At 39.6% G+C, this 21227-nt stretch overlaps 1 protein-coding gene across 4 annotated transcripts in view; it reads right to left on the reverse strand.

Moving 5' to 3' along the window:
- Window positions 1-21227, reverse strand: part of SYNJ1 (synaptojanin 1) — an 84727-nt gene that overhangs the window by 13356 nt on the left and 50144 nt on the right. For 2 of the 4 annotated variants that reach the window (XM_028492615.2, XM_028492614.2), the window contains exons 15-25: window positions 18414-18554; window positions 16351-16543; window positions 15942-16100; window positions 14911-15067; window positions 14179-14296; window positions 13864-14079; window positions 10898-10976; window positions 7346-7508; window positions 3169-3378; window positions 1650-1793; window positions 1056-1094 (exon numbers count right to left, since the gene is read on the reverse strand). In XM_028492615.2, coding sequence (XP_028348416.1) covers window positions 1056-1094; window positions 1650-1793; window positions 3169-3378; window positions 7346-7508; window positions 10898-10976; window positions 13864-14079; window positions 14179-14296; window positions 14911-15067; window positions 15942-16100; window positions 16351-16543; window positions 18414-18554 — 1619 coding nt within the window. Of the gene's footprint in view, window positions 1-1055; window positions 1095-1649; window positions 1809-3168; window positions 3379-7345; window positions 7509-10897; window positions 10977-13863; window positions 14080-14178; window positions 14297-14910; window positions 15068-15941; window positions 16101-16350; window positions 16544-18413; window positions 18555-21227 lie in introns of all 4 variants that reach the window. The other 2 variants (XM_024120168.3, XM_007100604.4) reach the window with 2 other exon arrangements.

A 21227-nucleotide genomic window follows, 5' to 3' on the forward strand; every position in this document is an offset into this window, starting at 1 on the left:
TCCTAATTAAAGGAGAAAATAAATAAAAGTCTATTATAACTATAAATAAAAGCACAAGTTTGAAAGGGGAAAAATTAATGTTTTCTGTAAGTCAATGGAAAAGTTATACTCAGCAGTATCTTGCAGAAGCTGCAGTGCTGAAATAACTTTGCTACCCTTATTAAGCAAAGTCGTTAAAATCTACACACAGCAAAGTCAATCTGTAACAACACACGAGTTGGTGTCCGCAATGTCCTTAGGCAGCTAGAGTAGAAAGAGATCAGCTGCATGTGTATAGTGAGCCTTAATGATATTAAAACTGGATTTGTAAAAGCTCTTCTGTGGGACTGAAATATCTTGCCTCAGCCTTTCCTGAGAATTAGATTAAATAAGCTTGTCAAATGTATACCTCCAACTACGCTCTGTGAGAGTTCTCATGTAAACCAAGTAAACTACACGTTTAACAAAAAGTGACCCATGTGTTAGTAGGAATTTCCTTACTGAAATATATATAAGAACATTGTTCTTACATTTTAAAAATGAGGCATGCATGTTATGACAAGTTATGATAAAGCCATGCAAAATGGAAGCTATATTTCAGACAATTATTTTAACTTTACATTGCATTTCTAGGACACTTTGCTAATCCACAGGCTACTGGCAAGGGAATGTACTAGAGCTCTAATACAATCTAATATAATCAAATACTTGGGAAACATTCTAGATTCATTGTGCCTGAATCACTTTTGAAAGTAGTATGATTTGGGGGCATTAAATCTTTGTAGCCAAATTGACTGTATTTGTTAAGAAAAAGTATATCAGGCCTTGATGAGTAATTCACCTCTATCTGGGAAATGGAAGCTCTTGTTAAGTCTATTCACTAATAAAACCAAGCTCTAATCTTTTACTTAACAGGAATATAATGGAAGTTTGGAGCTATTTTTAACTTGGCATATAAATGTCATTCATTTGGACTTTTATCAGACAAACCTAAAATGTCTTTCAGTTATAGGACTCAAACTCCAAAAAAATTAATGAACCAAGATCCATACATTATAACAAATATAAATGGTTACCTCCAAATTCTTTTCTAGTAGGTGCAGGACTCCTAGCCCCTTATGGTTCATAAGAGAGTGTGCAGCAGAAAGGAAACGACATTAAATAAAGAACTGAAATGTCAAGGATTTACTATAGTATTCACAATGTCCAATATCATGTAGAAACCAGATATTCATGTTTTGGCGCTACAGAAAAGCTATTATGTAATGCAAATGCTTCTAAATAGAAACAACGTTATACTTATTTTAAAAGAACATTTAAACAAATATATGAAACTTTACCGTAAATAAGTATATGTATGTTCTTCAGTTCTAATCATGCATTTTATAGAAATCAGTACAACCCCATTAGCAAAAACAAAACAAACCCTTCTCTCACACTTGTAAAAGGTCAGCTCTGAAAACGTGTTACAGGAATCTAGTTGAGAAACAATATTTTTCCCTGTTCTGTCACACCCACCACATTTTTTAGAGAAAAACTGAGGAAGTAGCACCAGTGACAGAAAAACAGTAAAATCTAGAAGGTAGAAGTTCGAAACATGCAAAACATTTTTAAACAGAGTGCAGGGAGATTTTAAATCGAGCAAAAAAGGAAATAGAATGGTTCGTTACCTGCAGGCGGAGGCGGTCTTTGTGGGGGCGCTGGACGCGCAGGAGGAGCAACCGGGCGGGGAGGGGGAGGCCGCCTGGGTTCCAGGGGCTGGGAAGAATCCTTCTGCTGCAGTTGTGCTGCGAGCAGAGTGTCAACAGGAGAACCTACCGAAGAAGTACCTGAGGTAAGAGGATCACGTTCCAGGTGGATGTGAGCACAAAGGTACTTTCTATACACGAATGATAAATTATTTTACTAATTTTTAAATTTGTACTAAATTTAAAATTTTTAAATTTGATACCAGAAATGTGTGTAATGACACACATTTCTGGTATCAATAACATAAGCAGTTCTGCTACTACATTACCCTTTGGTACCATGAGAGCAATCAGGCTAGCTCTCTGTGGACTTCTTACCCAGGCCCCAGGTGCTGAAGGGGATTTATCGAGCGGCCCTATTAAGACAGCACAAAGGGGGCTTCCCTGGTGGCGCAGTGGTTAAGAATCCGCCTGCCAATGCAGGGGACACGGGTTCGAGCCCTGGTCCAGGAAGATCCCACGTGCCGCGGAGCAACTAAGCCCGTGCGCCACAACTACTGAGCCTGTGCTCTAGAGCCCACGAGCCGCAACTACCGAGCCTGCGAGCTGCAACTACCGAGCCCGCGTGCCGCAACTATTGAAGCCCGCGTGTCTAGAGCCTGTGCTCCACAACAAAAGAAGCCACCGCAATGAGAAGCCCGCGCGCCGCAAAGAAGAATAGCCCCTGGCTCGCTGCCACTAGAGAAAGCCCGTGCACGACAACGAAGATCCGATGCCCCCGAAAAAAAAAAAAAAAGAGACAGTGGTTATATTATTAAAAAAAAAAAGATGGCATGAAGTACTGTGTGAGTTAAGTCACTTGCAGTCTACCGGCCCATAGAGAGAAGAAAAAGAAAAGGGTGTCTCTTCTCTCTATACCCTGGCTTATCTTGAATTTACTGAATGAAGCCAGTCCTCTAAGAGTGGCATGGGCGAGCTAGAGAAGTTTACGCAATGGAAGGTATTTTCTGAAGACACTGGTTAGCATGGAACAGTGACTAAACCATGTAACGTAACAACCTCCAGAGACAAATCTTCCAACTTCGGAGAAGTCATGACTATCAAGGTGAATTCAAAAAATTTATCTTGCCTCTTTCTGCTTCGTATTATAATTTAGGTAATATCCAGATAGATAGTTAAGCCCGAATAGTTATGGGTTCTGACTATAACGATAGAAAATCATCAATGATAAGATATGGACAAGCCTGGCCACACAGAAGAAGAACTAAGAAAAATTCTCATCTAGTGACAGTGATGAGTGTCCCTTCCATCTAGGGCTTACCATCTGAGAAGTTTCCTCTTTTGTATGCACAGAAAACATGCTACACTTTAGCCTGTGGATATGAAAGTTAAAACAAAAATGGGTCTCCAAAGGAGCGGCAAAGGCATCAGAGGTTTAACCATCTAAAATCAAATGCATCAGCCAGGGAAAGTCACACTGAACTTTAAGTAAAATACACACTTTGTGAAGCCGGGTGCCCAGGTGTTCTTGCTGGAGCTCGACTTGGTCTCACGGGAAGGGAAGGCACGGGCCCCTCCGATATGGTAGGTGACTGGCAGGGACTGGTCCGGGGTGAAGAACTTGGGGAAGTACCAAGGCCAGAACTGGAGGATGGCTGGAGATGCTGAGGAAGGAGTTCCTCCACCTCAGCACTGTAGTCATCAACGTCACCTGAGAAAGTGCAAGGTCAGCCAACTTAGCACCATGGTAACTTTCTCAGTGATTCTTGTCTACCAACCTAGGCTTGAAGGGGTTATATACATAAAATAAACACCTTTAACATCATGACACTGCAAACATATACAGGTTAAGCGTGTGGGCGTATATAAAACTTTTATACGTATAGAAGTGGAATTAGCGCGAACGCTCTTATGGGAAGTGTAACTGAAGATAGTCTTCTGTTTCAGGGCAACAGGAGGCCGGTGTGACTAACGCCTGGAGCTGGGCTGACGCCACAGCTTTCAAGATTCCACGGAGCAGCTGCCTCGGTGGCTGGCTGCCTCGGAAGCTTAATGCTCTGCCTCCAAACCTTCCTTCTCGCCAATGGAACCGCCCGCTCCCCCGTGCCCTCAACTCGGGTCCTGCCCTTGCAGGAGACGGGCTCTCACGCAGTCACACACCTTCCCCAGAAGCCTCCTCGCTACTCTGTCCCCTGTACTCCCCCAACCTGACATATACACAACAGGGGGGAGCTGGCTCTCCCCTGAAGTCTCCTCACCTCCTCTTTCCTTAGGGTTGGGAAGTGGGGTCAGGGTGCCCCTTGCAACCCAATCCCAATTGCAGAACTCAATCTTCCAACCCTGAACAAAAAGGCCTATTTCTTTGAGGCTGTGCCATCACGAATTTATGTAGCACCCTCAACCCCCGCTTGCTGCCATAATCTCCAACCTCCATCCTTCTGGTCTCTTGAACACCATTCATCGAGGACTAAGGAGAGAGCAAGCTGGTAAGTTGGGTCCTACCACCTTTCTGGGCGACATCGAAGTCCACGTGGTCGGCCCATCAACAACCTGACGTCTTTTCCCTGCTGACGCTCTCCTCCACTCCTGACACATATGCCCCTTGGAACTGCAGTACCTCTGAAACAGCGAACTCGGAACACTGCACTCTGACCACCACTTCCCAGACTTTCACTCTTGCCCTCAGTTACTCTTTCGACTTCACCAGGATCCAGGCCTTTGACTCTGCGTCTCTGCATCTGTCTTCAAGCCCTCCGGTTCCTCACCTCGGCCGTTCCCCTCCTGCGCTATTCTTCCATCGCGCCTGCATCAATTCCACTGTCTAACCTCTCCATAACTGCGCACCTGGGCTGCTGGGTGCTGCAGCCAGAGACAACCACGTGGCCCCAGTGACTGAAGCCACGTGAACTCCGTGGTTTTCAGCCTCATCTGGGCTCCCAGGGCTGCCTGGTAATTCCACAATTTCCTGGCTGGCTCTCCCCTGACCCCTTCTCAGGAGCTTTATCTTGAACCTTCTCAATTCTCCTGAAACCGTGAGTTGCCCCACTCCTTAAACTTCACAGAGAAAAGGGAAGTCTTAAGAAGGGACCCCCTCTCTTCAACGACCTGGCCCCCAACTGGAGCCTAACCACGTGTGGATGGAAACAGTGGGGTTCTGCCCACCCCCGTTTTCCCGGGGACCGTGTTCTGGGGCTCATTCTGCCCTGCCCCTCCCCAGTGGCGTCAGCCCTTTCCATCAGCACTACGCGTTCTCAAGCGTCCCCATTTCAAACTAACACTCCCTGGAGCAGCTGCCTTCCTCTCTCTTTCCCCCGCCTTAGCCAAACTTCTGTAAAGAGTTGCCTACAGACACTCTCTGCACGTCTTCGCCTTGCATCCACACCCCGATTTACCACCATCTGGCTTCTTCACTCCACTGAAATCACTCGCCTGAATGTCACCAACAGCTTCCTCCCCTGGGACTAAACCCAAAGGGCAGGCTGCGGTGCTCACTTCTCCTTCTTGCCACAGACCACTCTCCCTTGTTGTCTTTTCTGTCCTTGATTTTTAAGCTGCTATATTCTCCTGGCTCTTTGACAGCTCTGGTTCTTTCTTCTCATTTTCCTTTTATGGGCAGCCTTCTTCTGTCTGTCCTTGAAGTCTGCATTTCTGTTTGATCCCGGGACCAGTCCTCTCCCGTCTCTATCTCACCCTCCTGGCCAAGCTAATAAAAACGCGTGGCCTTAAACTGTCATCAGAGCTGCCTGGTGGGCCCAGAGCTCTCTGCTGAGCGCCAGGCCCACACACCCACAGCCTACATCTGGGCCTGATGGGCCCTACAGACCCCTCAGACTCAACATATTCAAAACCAAATCCACCTCCCATCCACACCCACCCCTCCTGCACAAGCATACTTGCATCGTCTACTTAGATCCTTTTTGTCCCCTGACAAAAAGGGGACATTCTTTCTTCCTGGTTCACGCCTTTCTATCCTCTTTAATCTAATTCTCACTCAGTCTTCAGACTCTCGATTTCAGTTTCTCTGGGAGAACTCTCCCGACTTCCCAACTCTAGGTCAGGCAGCTGCCCCGTGAACTACTGCAGCATCGTTCACTAGTGCACTGATGTCACGTGATTACAACTGCCTGCTTGCTTGTTTGTAACACCAACTGAGCTGTGAGTTTGGGGAGAGCAAGGATGACATCTGTTGAATTTCCAGCACCTAGCATGTACCTGGCACATGAAAGGTACTACATAAACGTGTGGACCAAGTAAACAAATGAACAGTGAAATGTGAAAATGACATGATCTTCTGAGGTGTTCAACTCTTAAATGCATTATCTAGACATACAGGGTATCACAATATGATGCATTGTCATTTTATAAACTAAGGTATGCATTTTAATGGAAAATATGCTAAAATAATATAGCAGATATATAGCATTAAAAAGCAAATGCATTTCTTAATCACATTTAAGGAAATTACTATATCGAGATAATCTGTCCCGAACTCCAAACTTGAAATGATTACATTTATATGGCTGGGTTCAGTTTCAAATGCATGTGTTCCTAACCACTTTGAGAATCTTTTAAAATTACTTTGAAATATATCCTCTTTTGAACAGACTTGTGGTTGCCAAGGGGGAGGGGAGTGGGGGAGGGATCGATTGGGAATTTGGGACTAGCAGATGCAAACTATTATATGTAGAATGGATAAACAACAAGGTCCTACTGTAAAGCACAGGGAACTATATTCAATATCGTGATAAACCATAATGGAAAAGAGTATGAGAAAGAATGTATGTATGTATATGTATATATATGTGTGTGTGTGTGTGTGTGTGTGTGTGTGTGAGCGCGCGCGCGTGTGTATAACCGAATCACTGCTGTACAGTAGAAATTAATATGACACTGTAAGTCAACTATACTTCTATAAATTTTTTAAAAAAGAAAGCAATATATCTTCTTTTGTAGTAATTATTTTGAACTCATTTCGGCACACTGAGCTTCTACTTTTCTACCTTAACTACAATTAGGGGGACCAAACCACTCACTAAAAATACCACTTTGTGCCCTTACGACACAAGGACATAAACTAACATTTGTAAAGGTCTTGTGTAAAGCACAGGGAACTATATTCAATATCGTGATAAACCATAATGGAAAAGAGTATGAGAAAGAATGTATGTATGTATATGTATATATATGTGTGTGTGTGTGTGTGTGTGTGTGTGTGAGCGCGCGCGCGTGTGTGTATAACCGAATCACTGCTGTACAGTAGAAATTAATATGACACTGTAAGTCAACTATACTTCTATAAATTTTTTAAAAAAGAAAGCAATATATCTTCTTTTGTAGTAATTATTTTGAACTCATTTCGGCACACTGAGCTTCTACTTTTCTACCTTAACTACAATTAGGGGGACCAAACCACTCACTAAAAATACCACTTTGTGCCCTTACGACACAAGGACATAAACTAACATTTGTAAAGGTCTTGACCTTTGCATGGCAGAATGTCAAATACATTTAAGTCTGGGTACAAGCAAAAGACACACAATACGATGCAAAACAAAATCTCATTAATATTGCTCTCAGTGTTACAAGAAGGAAGAGAAGGATAAACTTGGAGACTGAGACTTCACTGATGGGGAGGAAACACCTTGAAGGACAGCAGTAAACGTGTTCAACAAGCAGACCTTCCATATCGAAGTCGGCCGCGACCTCCGCGTCTTCCCCCAGCAGGGTGGAGCTTGTTGAGGACGGCAAGGGGAGGCTGATTTTCTCTAAACTCATTTCTTCTTCCAAAGTTTTGATCCAGTCTGGACTCTTTAAAGTAATAGTTATAGTCCGACCCAATAACTAGTTGAGTAAAAGAGATATAAAATAAAAATTCATTGCATGAAAATTCACTATCTTGGAATAAAGTGCTTGCCTCAGTCATACTACAACAACAGTATAGGCTTAATTCAGCTAGACTCAATTCAACATAATCATTTCACATTTTCACCCCAAACCAAAACCATTTCATATACTGTATTTTTAACTAATTTTTTGTTTTGTTTTGGTTTGGTTTGGGTTTTGGTTTTGGGTTTTTTTTTTTTTTTGGCCGCTCCACGCGGCTGGCGGGATCTTAGTTCCCCGACCAGGGATCGAACCCGGACCCCGCTGCAGTGGAAGTGCGGAGTCCTAACCTGGGAATTCCCTTAACTAGTTTCAAATGTCCCCAATCCTCCCTTTAAAAGCCTGTGTTGCTAAATCTCAGGTCTTCTTTCTTAGGATGCACACAGATTTAAGTTTCCTTTGCTGCAGTAAGTATCTTTCCCCGGCCAGATATAAATTCACTGACAACCCTACTACATAATTGTATACTTCCTACGATTTTGATTCACAGATTAAATAATTGTTCCTACATGAGACAACTAAAGAAAGGACAGCAGAAAATCCTTAAAATACTTCCCCTGTTCATTTGGACCTTCCTAACTTGGTATAATGGTCTTGAAAGGTGCTATACTGTCAAAGCAGTTTCAGCATTTCAAACGTCAGAAGAATATTGAGAGAATTTAAGACCATTTCAAATCTTCAACAAAAGTTAATCATTCTGAAAACAGAAAGACTGGTATCTGTGAAACTGGCACCCTGCCTTTCCTATAAATTTGAGAAGCTTTTAGGCAAAAGTACAATCTAAAACAACCAACACATTATAATCAAGTTACACTGTCCTGTGGATGTATTAAGAAAAATACTTTCCTTACGTGCTACTGACATTAGAATCCTTTGAAGGCATAGGCTGGAGAGGTTGAAAGCTGCTGGCCTGAACAGCACAGCCGTGTGTAACAGGAATTTAGTGTCCATCCTGAGCTTTGAAGTCAGAGTCCTAAGAATCAATAATTCTTTACTCTCTTATTAGACCAAATCAATTAAATTTCAGAACTTGGCAACAGGCTTCACATGCCGTTTGTTACTTTTTAAAAGTCAACAGCATTTGTTATATATTCACCAAAGAATACTAACAAGTATTCTTAAGCCTCAGTCACTATAATGGCCATTTAAGAGGCACTTCATCAAGAATATCCACTTGGCAGAGATCAGAGCCAAATGAAAAGAAAGCAATTCAGACGACAGAAAAGACAATGCTCAAGAAGGTCATCCTTTAGGTTTGCCCTGCTTACGCTATATACTGTTTCCAGATTCTCCCCTGGATCGGAAGTGTTCCTATTGATCTACTTGCGTCTAGAAGATTTCGGGCTGAAACAGTGGTACTAACAAAGACTAGAGGTTTGGAAATGTCTACCTTTCAAAAGGATAAATCAAACATTATTATGCACTTTCCCCAAACATTATTTTTTCAGAATTTTGAAAATCTTTTAAGGGAGCTAAGGGTGGGTCCTTTCTAAGAGCATAACATACATGACTAGACTTGAGGGTGAGGAACAGAGCTGAACAGAAGGGAGGAAAAAACCAAACAAGGAAAATTATCAGGGGAAAGACAAAAGAGATATTCAGAAAGGGAATAAGAGCTGACAAAGAATGCCAAACTGAGAGCCGCTCTTAAATATTTACAGCACCATGGGAGAAGGAAGGGCTTTTTAAGATATCAAAGGTAGAACTAAATTTAAAGGTCAGTAATTTCCATATGGTGAAGACACAACAAAGTCATAAGGCAAACTGGGAAGAATATCTGCAGCAGATTATGAAAAGGGAGCTTCAAAAGATGAATACCCCAGGGGAAAAATGAGCTAAGGTCACAAACAGCTGGTCAGAGAAGTACAAAATGACCAACAAATTAAAAGAGCTAGCAATCAAAATCTTAACACAGAAGCGACATACTACTTCTAGCTTTTCAGACTGTCAAAGTTGAAAAACATCCAATACTGATTAGAATGTCGGATGTTAGGTAATCCGAGGCATAATACAACTAGATACATTCCTTCTGAAGAGCAGTTAGCCAACAAGTATCAACATTTAATATGTTAATATCTTTGTCGTAGCAAATTTACATTTAAGAATTTATCCTAAGGAATAACAGGATAAGCAGGCAAAGTCAGAGCGTACACGGGGGTTCCCTGGAATGTTGGTTTTAGTAATTAAAAGTTGGAAACAACCTAGATGTCTATTAATAGGAGTTTGGTTAAATAAATTTATATATTTATCCACATAATAAAATTAATGCATTCATTAAAAATGACATATTTGTTCATATAGGAAGATGTCCATGATATGTATATCTCATTTTTGTTAATATATATGTACATGTATATGTAATCCCATTTGTTTTAATATATATATATGCGTATGTGAAGGTTAAGAAAAATTATTTTCTAATGGTAGGACCACAAGTGGTCTTTATTATTTCTTCATACTTTTCTGTGTTTCTTAATTTACTTTTGCATGAGCGTATTACTAATGCATTTGGGAAAAACAAGCAGAACCCTACAAAATCTATTTCAGAAGCAATATACACATGGAAATCTTTTCCTCCAAGGAAGTGGAAGTTATGTTAACAGAAGAGGAAGCTCAGGTAAATCTTTACCGAGTTGCCTGCTGATGGAGAAATTAGGCCTGGATTTTAGTCCATCCTACCTAGTGACCATATACTTAGATATATAGGATTTGTCTAAAAGCATTCAGAAAAAACTAATAGACATAGCACTTTACAGAAGTAAAACCATTCCAGGACATTGATGTAAGTTTCCCCCAATCAATGACATTTCAAATCGTAGGTTAGGAATATCTCCACTAATTACAAATTTCTAAAATGCCTCAATGGGATGGATTTGTTATCTATGGGAATTATTTTACCTACGCTTGAAAAAGGGACCTGGGTACCACAATCCAAGCCAATAAAACAAGTTCCCTGGAATAAGGAGCACATTCCTCCTTTGTTTTCTTGTAAGTGAAGCATTTTCTTCCATTTGCTAGAAATCTTTTCTACTATATAGATGAGCCAGAATATCTATTCCAATTAAAAATTTTAAAGTTTTATATAAGAAAACATAATAAAATAAAATTTGGTGGTAAACATGTTTTCTTCTTAGTCTATATCAATGATTAACATCTCTAGGGAGGGACCAAAATAATCCTAAATTAGTCTGAAATCTAGTCTAAATAATAAATATTAAAGCACAACACCAGGTCTTTTATCCTCCTGAACTGGAAATACATTTAGATAATTTGCTGCATGTCTCTAAAAATACAGTCTTCAGACACTTAATTACAGAATGGTTTAGACTCCACAAATGCTACCTTACCTCTTTACCATTCAGGCTCAGAACACTCAAGGCAGAGCTTCCCTCCAAAAATGTAACCCACATTTTATCTTCTACAAATCTTTAAGGAAGGGAAAAACAAACAATAAAAAAAAACCATAATTAATACCTAAGGTATAACTAGCCCAATGACTAGTCCAATGATTATTGATTAACAAGGGCTTATAGAAGCCCGGAAGTAAAAATGTTAAGAGCGAGAGCAGCCGGGCCAGCGGTGACCTGCAGAGGGCACTCTTTCCCTAAAAGCATTCAAATTCAAATTTCTTTCAAATACTTTGTTAATAAAACAGCCTGTCAGAAGAAATGGACCGGTGGACCTCCAATTGTGATCCCTGCTAATCCAATCCTTCATCTCATGGACAAGGAGAAAAAGGGCCAGAGGTGAAGTGGCTTGTTCAAAGTGACCCTACGAGAATAAAATACAGGGATAGGACCCAATTCTCCTGACCCTGTAGTCCAGTATTATGTATTTTCACTGTCTCAGTGACTTTCCTGAAGCAAATTTCCTTTGACCAAGAAAGAAGACAGGGAGTTGTCACAAAAAAAAAAAAAAAAAAAAAAAAAAAAAAAAATATCAGTCAATCAGACTGGCCCCAAGGAGCCTTAGATTATGGTCCTTGTTTTTATTCAATGACAGGCATTTAACTCTCTTGAGACTTCAAAGGCCTGTGCTATAATTCTAAGTTTATAGTTTCGAAATAAGAAACCCCCAAAAGGAAAAATAAAAAGGACACTGGAACAAGCTCTGAAGGAGATGGTCACTGATACGTAATAACGTTATCATGAAAAGAAGAAAACAGATTATAACATTATCAGTCTTATTTACAGAAACAATTTTACCAGTTGAACTACTCCCAACTGTATAAACCAAGTTCAGAAATCCTTGCAGATTTTTCAGATGAGAGACAGTAAAACATGTACACGCGTACATACCCCCCCACACACAAAACATAAGTAAGAGACTCAATTTCTTTGGCATAAAGTTACTAAATTGCAGGATGCTGCCATTTGAAAGACACAGGGACATCATTCCTACCTAAAGACTATGAAGGGGATCTTTTTCAAATCGTTGGCAACGGACCAGATCCGTCCTCCAAAGGTTATAATCACTATCAAAAGGCTGCGTTTACGCTGCACCAGCCTCCCCCACGCCAAACCCTATTTGTTCTCTGACAGTGGTACCGAAGCGTCTGTGGCCATGTGGCAGGGCTAATTTCTTGGTCCTATCCTTAACTTGGCAATGTGCCCCCTATACATTTTGAACTTTAACAAGCGATTCTGGTTCTGATAGCCATGGATTTATGTAGGACCTTTTAGAAGCTGTATTTTCTTCCTTTTTTTCACTCAAGAGGATAAAAGCTTCTAGACTTTTCCCCCAATTAATATAAGTATCTAAATTTGCCCCATCTACATTTCCAGGGGATCTCTTACTTACGTATAAAGACTTCACTCATTCCCTAATGGTTGCCTTATTCCAGAGCAAAAAGTGATGATCAGTTTAGCCTACCAGTGACAGTCGTCCTGTCCTTGTTCACTTTCATCGTCTGCTTCTTCTATTCTAACTTGGTTGTCTGAGGTGTAACAACAACCAGAATATTCCAGGTGAGGAGGCACGGCATGGTTTTATAATGCTAGGATAATGCCTTGTTTTGTTACCAATACTTTTTCCAATGATAACAAGCATTTTGGGGAAAGTTTTCAGCTCCAATTTAACACCAAGTTCTTTACAGACCAGCATAAAGGCAGACAGGTCCTTTTCCTGCATCAGTCTTTCAGCCCTCATGCACACTTTGGGTTCTCTCTAGCCCAGTGCAATATTTTAACTTGCTCAAAAGGACGTTTATCTGCTACTGTGCTGCCCCCTCACACAGTCCATGTGACGCTCCCGGTGGTTTGGCATTTCTGTACTTGGCAAAGCTTACTGTCATCTGGAGATTTCACCATGTACTCGCTAGAGTCTTAAGATCTCTAGACATTTTCTGTTTCATTTTAAACCTTTGGGGTAGATCTTTGTCGAACGATTTCAGGTTAAGTCTAAATACAATTTCCTCTCTATTTGCCCATTTACTCTCAGAAAGGGGAGTAAGGTTTCCCAGGCATGCTTCTCACTCCAAAAGAAACTACCCCATCTTCATTCTGTGGAGTATTCTGTTTAGCATCTACGAAAGCCATTACACACGTGCTGATCTTCCCTAGATTCCAAACAGGAATTGGGTCTTCCATTTGTCCTATGCTCTGCCACAGCACCTAATATAGAGATTTGCCCACTAAATAGCTATAAAACATCCCTAAATAAACAGATGAAGAGCACGGAAAGGAATTTGATAGTACCTCTTCCCTATGGAATTCAATACCTGTTATTCAGTCTCTCAAGATTGCTGGGCATTTGGAATAGACCATTTTTTTAAACCACACAAGAGGCCTCTGGTTCTGCAAAAGGCAGATGGTCAAGTCAGTGATGGAAACCAAGACGGGAAAGAATGACTCCTGACTATTCACCTGGCAGGGCTGCTCCTCCATCAGATGGAAATTAAACGACTTAAAATTACAGAAAGCATCAAATTTCTTAAACCGAGGGCAGAAAAGTCACTCCGCTTTACTCCTCTCACTCCTTAAAAAAATGAAATAGCAATCACATGTTCATTCTTCCGTAGGGCTTACATGTTGTAGCGTATAGGAATCTTGAGAGAACGCATCTAAATGTGCACCTGTTCTTGTCATCAATTGTTCATATAAAGTTTTACGACTCAACTTTAAACTTTCTAAGTAGCAAGTCAAGTTTCAAAACCTATGAGCTCTTTGAATGATATTTCTATAGTATGCTTCGCCTTTAGTTCGGAAATACAAATACTCATATGCTATTCAAATACTAAATAAAGTGATTTCTAACACAGAAAATATTATTTACAAATCATGAGCTGCTTTTGGACAATAAATATTTTACTTACCTTATGAGTATAACTTCACCAAAATGTGTAAACTGTTGCAGAAGTTCATCAATCAAAGCATCATCGAAAAAGTTATTTTCTGGTAGAGAACTTTTGATTGAGACCAACACCGTACCATCTGGTGGGCCCTGAACGGCAATTACTTCTTTATAAATGTTTTGCCTCTCTTCAGCTTCCACTTCAAATACATCGATATCAATCAGGGCAACGACAGGCCTTAGGCATAAAGGAAGGAAGATGTGTTAGGAATGTTTAAGGAAGGATGTATTTCAAATAAATTTCAAGCACGATTAGTAATACAGAGACTGTTTAAACCTATGGTCAGAAGTCTTCAGCTCGGCCCTTCCGTAGTGCAGCAAAGTGCCAGGAGTCCATGTGTAGAGGATTTTGCTTCCATCTTGAAAACTAGCATTTAGGAGATCTAAATCTTCAGCTGCAGTCAGAATAAAACAAAACATAAGAGAAGCCACCTGAGCATGACCGATCATGTGGAGCTCCTTCATTTCACTGGCTTCAGTTGTCTGAGGCTGGGAAGCCAGACACACTTGCTAACAGGCAGGAAGTCTAGACACCGTTACGTTAAAAAGGTTTCTTGGTGAGGTTCTCATGTTATGCTTTACTTAGTTAAAATTAAGATGAGCCTTTACTCTGAGGCTACTTAAAGGCCTGTGACCAGATAGTGTTTCAAAAATAATTGAACAGACAAGTAGCAGTTCAAAATATCTGCAAACCACTTGAGTTATTCAAATTAGAAATCTTAATTAGCATTCAGTTGACAATTCTGTAAAAATGTTTTCCTGCTTCTCTTTGTATGACACTACATCACTGAAAGAAAATAGATTGAAAAATTAAAGTATTCTCAAGCAGGTCTGAGAATCGTTTTTAAGTTTTATACTTAAATTGAATTTATTTTATTCTAGATAACCTGTGTTGAAAAAAAAAAGTAGTCCTCCTAGCCTTATTTGATATTTATATCATTCCCTTCTTCCTTGTAAAATGTGCACTAGCTCATTTAAATGAACAAGTCCATTTCCCAACTTTCCCAACCTGATCTATCAAAAGGCCATTTCCTTCTTCTCCAGAGGACACGGTCTGTCCACGCAGGGGTGCGGCACTTTTCACTGGTGTCGTAGTCATCAGAAAACAAATCATATTTATATGTTGGAGCAAAGGTTACTTTTCCTTCTAAAAATCCTCTAAAAATCTAAAATAAACATACAAAAAGTAAGTTATGCGAAAAGGAAAAAAACGTTCTGTTTTCATTCAGGCAGCCATGCATTAAATGTCTATTATGTGCTGGAGACTCATGAAATTTATGTGCCTCTGATGAACACTTCTAACTGAATGGAACAGAGCTTAAGAAAAAATAACCCAAGATGTGGGTTTTATCATGCCACTTGTCTGACATTTGATTAAGCAAAATACAAAAACGTGAACAATGGAACTCCACCAGACTTTTGAGCCACATGACACATTTAGAACTGTATGGGATTTTGGAAATCAAATAGTTTGATGTCTTATTCTCAAATGAGGAATTGGGGCCTAAGAAGGTTACATGGTATCCATCAGAATTTAAGTCTGATGACCAGAAAGATACCATATCAAGAGGCTTCAATCACCTCTGCGTAAAAAAAATTTTTTTAAATAAATTCTTCCAATTTTTGTGGTCACAAGTTTTTAGAACCAAGTCTCAAAAAGGCAGATGATATGAGAAACAACAACATCAAAATAAAGCAAATTACCACAGGATCTTAAAGCCAAAAAGCTCTAGCCCTGACAAGTAAGATTCTAAATTCGCTATTACTGAAAGAAAAAATGTATATTCTTCTACTTGAAAGTGAATCTTATGGAGACACAATATATTTTTCCTCCTGGAAATTATTATCAGTTTTCCTTTCCTTTTCTTTTTTTAAAAGAGAAGGCAATTTTCTATCTGTTAAACTATAGATATATATTTACTAAATATAAAGAGACTCCAAGAGGTTAAAAAAAAAAAAAAGCAACACTTTAAGGAAAGTATGTTTTCATAATCAAAGGTCCCCTTCTTCCCAATGCAAGTATCTTAAGTATGTATCTACCTGTCCAGCATTTTTCTGGTTGATAAGCTGATCTCCTGCTATAAGAGAATCCCAATTTTGCTGTCTTATGAGCTCTTTCACTTCTTCATTAGGAAGATCGATTCGGTAGTTGAAATCACCACACCAAAATACGTAGTCATGGGAGAACAGCATCCTCCCCTGGAAGCAAAGAGAGAGAATTTTAAACAATCAATTAAAAAAATGTTTGACAACTTTTTCTTTGCCTCACCCCTGCCATGCCCGATTTATTTAACCCCACGGTAATTACACATGAAGTGTCTAATATTTAGGTGAACAATGCTGCCATTTCTAGGAACTACCTTAAATTTTCAAAAACTGATATAGAATTTGGGGTAAATTGAAACATATTTCAAAGCTTCCTCTTCAAAAACAAGCAGCAAGAGTTTACCATTGGAAAACTCAACTTCCGCGCTATTTCCACAAAATCTTCATTTCGTTCTTTGACCTGCGATTGTCCTGCAGCAAAGTGGCTGCAGACGAAGCAGAGGCTTGTGGTGTGGAACAGCATTCGTATTGCGACCGCTCCCTTATTTCCAGTTGCGCCTCCCATTCCAGTCTTCACAGTATCAACTGCAACATCCCTTTAAAAGGAAGAATTCTAAATCAGAGATCAGAAATTCCAACAGTTCCGTGTGCATAAGAAAATAGGAATGTCTGTTACACAATTATAACATTACACATTGTGGGGCACTTTGAGGGCAAGCCTGTGAAAGAGTACAGTGAAACTATCAGTGATTCTTTACTCAAGAACACATTTAAATACAGTTACCATATGATCCAGGGATCCCACTCCTGGGCATATATTGGGAGAAAACTATAATTCTAAAAGACACATGCACCCCAATGTTCACTGCAGCACTATTTACAATAGCCAAGATATGGAAGCAACCTAAATGTCCATCCACAGATGAATGGATAAAGAAGATGTGGTACAGGGACTTCCCCGGTGGCGCAGTGGTTAAGAATCCGCCTGCCAATGCAGGGGACACGGGTTCGAGCCCTGGTCCGGGAAGATCCCACATGCAGCAGAGCAACTCAGCCTGTACGCCACAACTACTGAGCCCGCGTGCCACAACTACTGAGGCCCACGCGCCTAGAGCCTGTGCTCCGCAACAAGAGAAGCCACCACAATGAGAAGCCCGTGCACTGCAACAAAGACCCAACACAGCCATAAATAAATAAATAAATTTTAAATAAATAAATTTAAATCTTCAGAAAAGTTTAAAAAAAAAGAGTAAGGACTACTTTATAAACAAAAAAAGAAAAGAAAAGAAGATGTGGTATATATATACACTGGAATACTACTCAGCCACAAAAAAGAATGAAATAATGCCACCTGTGGCAACATGAATAGACCTAGAGATTGTCATACTAAGTGAAAGAAGTCAGAGAAAGACAAATACCATATCACTTATAAGCAAATGAACTTATTTACAAAACAGAGTAGACCCACGGACACAGAACGCAAATTTATGGTTACCGAAGGAGAAGGGGGGTGGTATAAATTAAGAGTTTGGGATTAGCATATACACGCCCGTGCACTGCAACAAAGACCCAACACAGCCATAAATAAATAAATAAATTTTAAATAAATAAATTTAAATCTTCAGAAAAGTTTAAAAAAAAAGAGTAAGGACTACTTTATAAACAAAAAAAGAAAAGAAAAGAAGATGTGGTATATATATACACTGGAATACTACTCAGCCACAAAAAAGAATGAAATAATGCCACCTGTGGCAACATGAATAGACCTAGAGATTGTCATACTAAGTGAAAGAAGTCAGAGAAAGACAAATACCATATCACTTATAAGCAAATGAACTTATTTACAAAACAGAGTAGACCCACGGACACAGAACGCAAATTTATGGTTACCGAAGGAGAAGGGGGGTGGTATAAATTAAGAGTTTGGGATTAGCATATACACATTACTATACATAAAATAGATAACTAATAAGGGCCTAGTGTATAGCACAGGGAACTCTACTCAATACTCTGTAATGGCCTATATGGGAAAAGAAGCTAAAAAAGAGTGGATATATGTATATGTATAACTGACTCACTTTGCCGTACACCTGAAACTAATAAAACATTGCAAATCATACCCCAATAAAAAAATTTTTAAAAATAATAAAATAAAATAAAACATAACCAACAGGACCTACTGTATAGCACAGGAAACTATACTCAATATTTTGTAACAACCTATTAGGGAAAAGAATCTGTAAAAGAATAAATATATATACAAATGTATAACTGAATCATTTTGCTGTATACCTGAAACTAAAAACTAACACAACATTGTAAATCAACTATATTTCAATTAAAAAAAAAAAGCACATTTAAAAACAAGAACCATGAACAAGTGTTTCTCTGAAGCCACAAACATGCCAGGCCTTTTTATTATCTGATGTTAGGAAGCAGCCTTAGGAGAGCGATCTGTTTACTGACCTGATGAACGGAGCATGCTGTGGTCTGATAAAAACAAACAGACAGACGCCCACCAACTGCTCGGAGGCTAGCAGCACATACTTGTTGTCTCTGGAGATGGTCTTCTGAAGTTCCACGGCCCAGAGCTTCTGATTTGTTGTGCTACCAGAAAATATTAAAAAGGGAATCTTCAAAAAGATGGTGACAGTAATACAGCCTGTTTTATAAGACAGCTGTCAATTCTACCTTTATATGCCCACATTTATTAAAACTACTGACGTCACGAAATCCACACCAACAGTGAAGTCTTTATGCAGGCTGGGCTTTTTTGTTTGTTTCCTTTAAAAAGGAACACCCAAAATGTAGCCAAAAGAACACCCACACTTCAAGGTCTATCCTGTGACTCCCTTACAAAGAAAATATGAGCTTACTGATTAAATGAGTGCTCACCATGTGAGTAATCTCAAGCTCATACACTTTATTTTTTCCTTAGTATTCATTGGGATAACAGAGAAGAACATGCTTCCAGATACATTCCCCCCCCCTTTTCTTATTTTTATGGGTTATTATATCTTAAAAAAAACTTATAATGGAAAATTTTAAACATCCACAAAAAAGAGATTAATCATAAAGTAAACCACCATATACCCATTATCCAGCTTCAACAATGATCAACATTTTGCCAATCATTCTTCTTCCATACCGCCACCCCTTTTTTTAAACCTGAAATATTTTAACCCAAATCTGAGACATAGGCCATTTCACCCAGAAACACTTTGGTATGCACCTCTAGCGTAGTCACAATGCCGTTATCACACTCAAATATTAATGATTCTTTAACATCATCTAATACTCAGTTCTTATTTATTTATTTATTTATTTATTTATTTATTTATTTATTTATTTATTTATTTATTTATTTATTTATTTATTTATTTATTTATTTATTTATTTATTTATTTATTTATTTATTTATTTATTTATTTATTTATTTATTTATTCCCCTGCATCGGCAGGCGGACGCGCAACCACTGCGCCACCAGGGAAGCCCTCAGTTCATATTTAAATGTCCCTGATTATCTAAAAAACTCTTCTTACAGTTGGTTTCTTTAAAACAGGGTCCAAATAAGGTCCACACATTGCATTTGCTTGTCTCTTCATCTCTCTTAATCTTTAGCAGTCTCTCAGCTCACCCAACCCTCGTTTTAACGCCATTTATTTTTTAAGAAGCTGGGCTATTTGTCTATAAGATGTTTAACAGTCTGGATTTGTCTCATGTGTCTTCATGGTACGTTGTCCCTCTGTCAGGTTTGTTTTAAACTGGTTACTCTAGAAGCTTGATTAAGAAACATTCAATCTTATTGATTTGTTTTAGCAAAAATAACCTCACAGGTGGTATAGTCACCCTTGCATCATAGCAGGAACTAATCTCTGTGCTACTACACCTGATAGGGTGTTAGGACCGTGACAACTGACTCGTTGTAACAAAAAGTTCCTCCACTGATCCTTCTTCTAAGGTTTTAACATCGACTGATAATCATTGCCTAGATCCATTATTTCATTAGGGGTTACAACATGTTGACTTCATAATTTCAGCATTCCAAGGGCATTTGTAATAAGTTGGAATTCTTCTATAAACAACTTCTCTCTTATCAACTATTCAGTTATTCTGAAACACAGCTTGTACAAAGAAGGTAGAAAAAATGCTTGAGTCTTACTCTTTATACATTTTCAGAGTATTAAGTTTGGGTCCAAGGACCTCCAATGGCGAGCAAAAACAATCTTCTCGTAGTTCCAGGTCACACAAATGATAAACGGTAAGCCAGAATACGACCTCACATCCATCCATCTAATCTATCTAACGCTATGCCATACTGCCTCCAAAATACAAATTCAGAGCACGGATTCCCTACCAACCCCACCACTAAGACTTGGATTCTGAAAACTGAACAATAGCTTTCATCCCTTTCTTCAGCTCTCTCAATGAACCCTGACCACTCCATTCCAAACCACACACACCTCCCCACCTCCACATGCCCGATCCCCTGACCGCTATCTATCTACTTTCGGTTGCGCTTACCGTCTTCTAATATGCTATATAACTTACTTATTCGAGTTGTTTACAGTCTGTCTCCTTCACTAGAAAAGAAGGTTCACACAGGTAGGGATATCTGCCTGTTTTATTCATTGATGTATCTTTAGCATTTAGGGTAGGTGCTCTGTAGATACTGGTTAAATATATGAATGAATAATCACCATTTTCATTAAAGAATAATTTGATTAATCTCTACTTAGAACAACAACTGAACAATGTGTTTGGTACTGGGAGCCCTGAGAATATGTTCTGTTTTAAGACCAGAATCTGTATTTTCAGGAAAGAGTCAAACAGCAAAATGAATGAAGTTGGAATTCTTTTCTACTTCCCTGTATAAATTGTTATTCACTTTAGCTAAGAAGAAAGTTGTCATTTTTCAAGACTGATGACTATAAAACCATACTATTTCAGCCCATAATTTGATTCTGAAAATCTTTTTTAAAAAGTCACAAAAGAGGACTTTCCTGGTGGCACAGTGGTTAAGAATCCGCCTGCCAATGCAGGGGACACGGGTTCGAGCCCTGGTCCGGGAAGATCCCACATGCCGTGGAGCAACTAAGCCCGTGCACTACAACTACTGAGCCTGTGCTCTAGAGCCCACGAGCCACAACTACTGAAGCTCGTGCGCCTAGAGCCCGTGCTCCGCAACAAGAGAAGCCACTGCAATGAGAAGCCCGCGCACCGCAACGAAGAGTAGCCCCTGCTCGCCGCAACTAGAGAAAAGTCCGCGCTCAGCAACA

Source organism: Physeter macrocephalus, chromosome 8, assembly GCF_002837175.3.
Source record: "Physeter macrocephalus isolate SW-GA chromosome 8, ASM283717v5, whole genome shotgun sequence".
In the NCBI taxonomy this organism is placed as follows: domain Eukaryota; kingdom Metazoa; phylum Chordata; class Mammalia; order Artiodactyla; family Physeteridae; genus Physeter; species Physeter macrocephalus.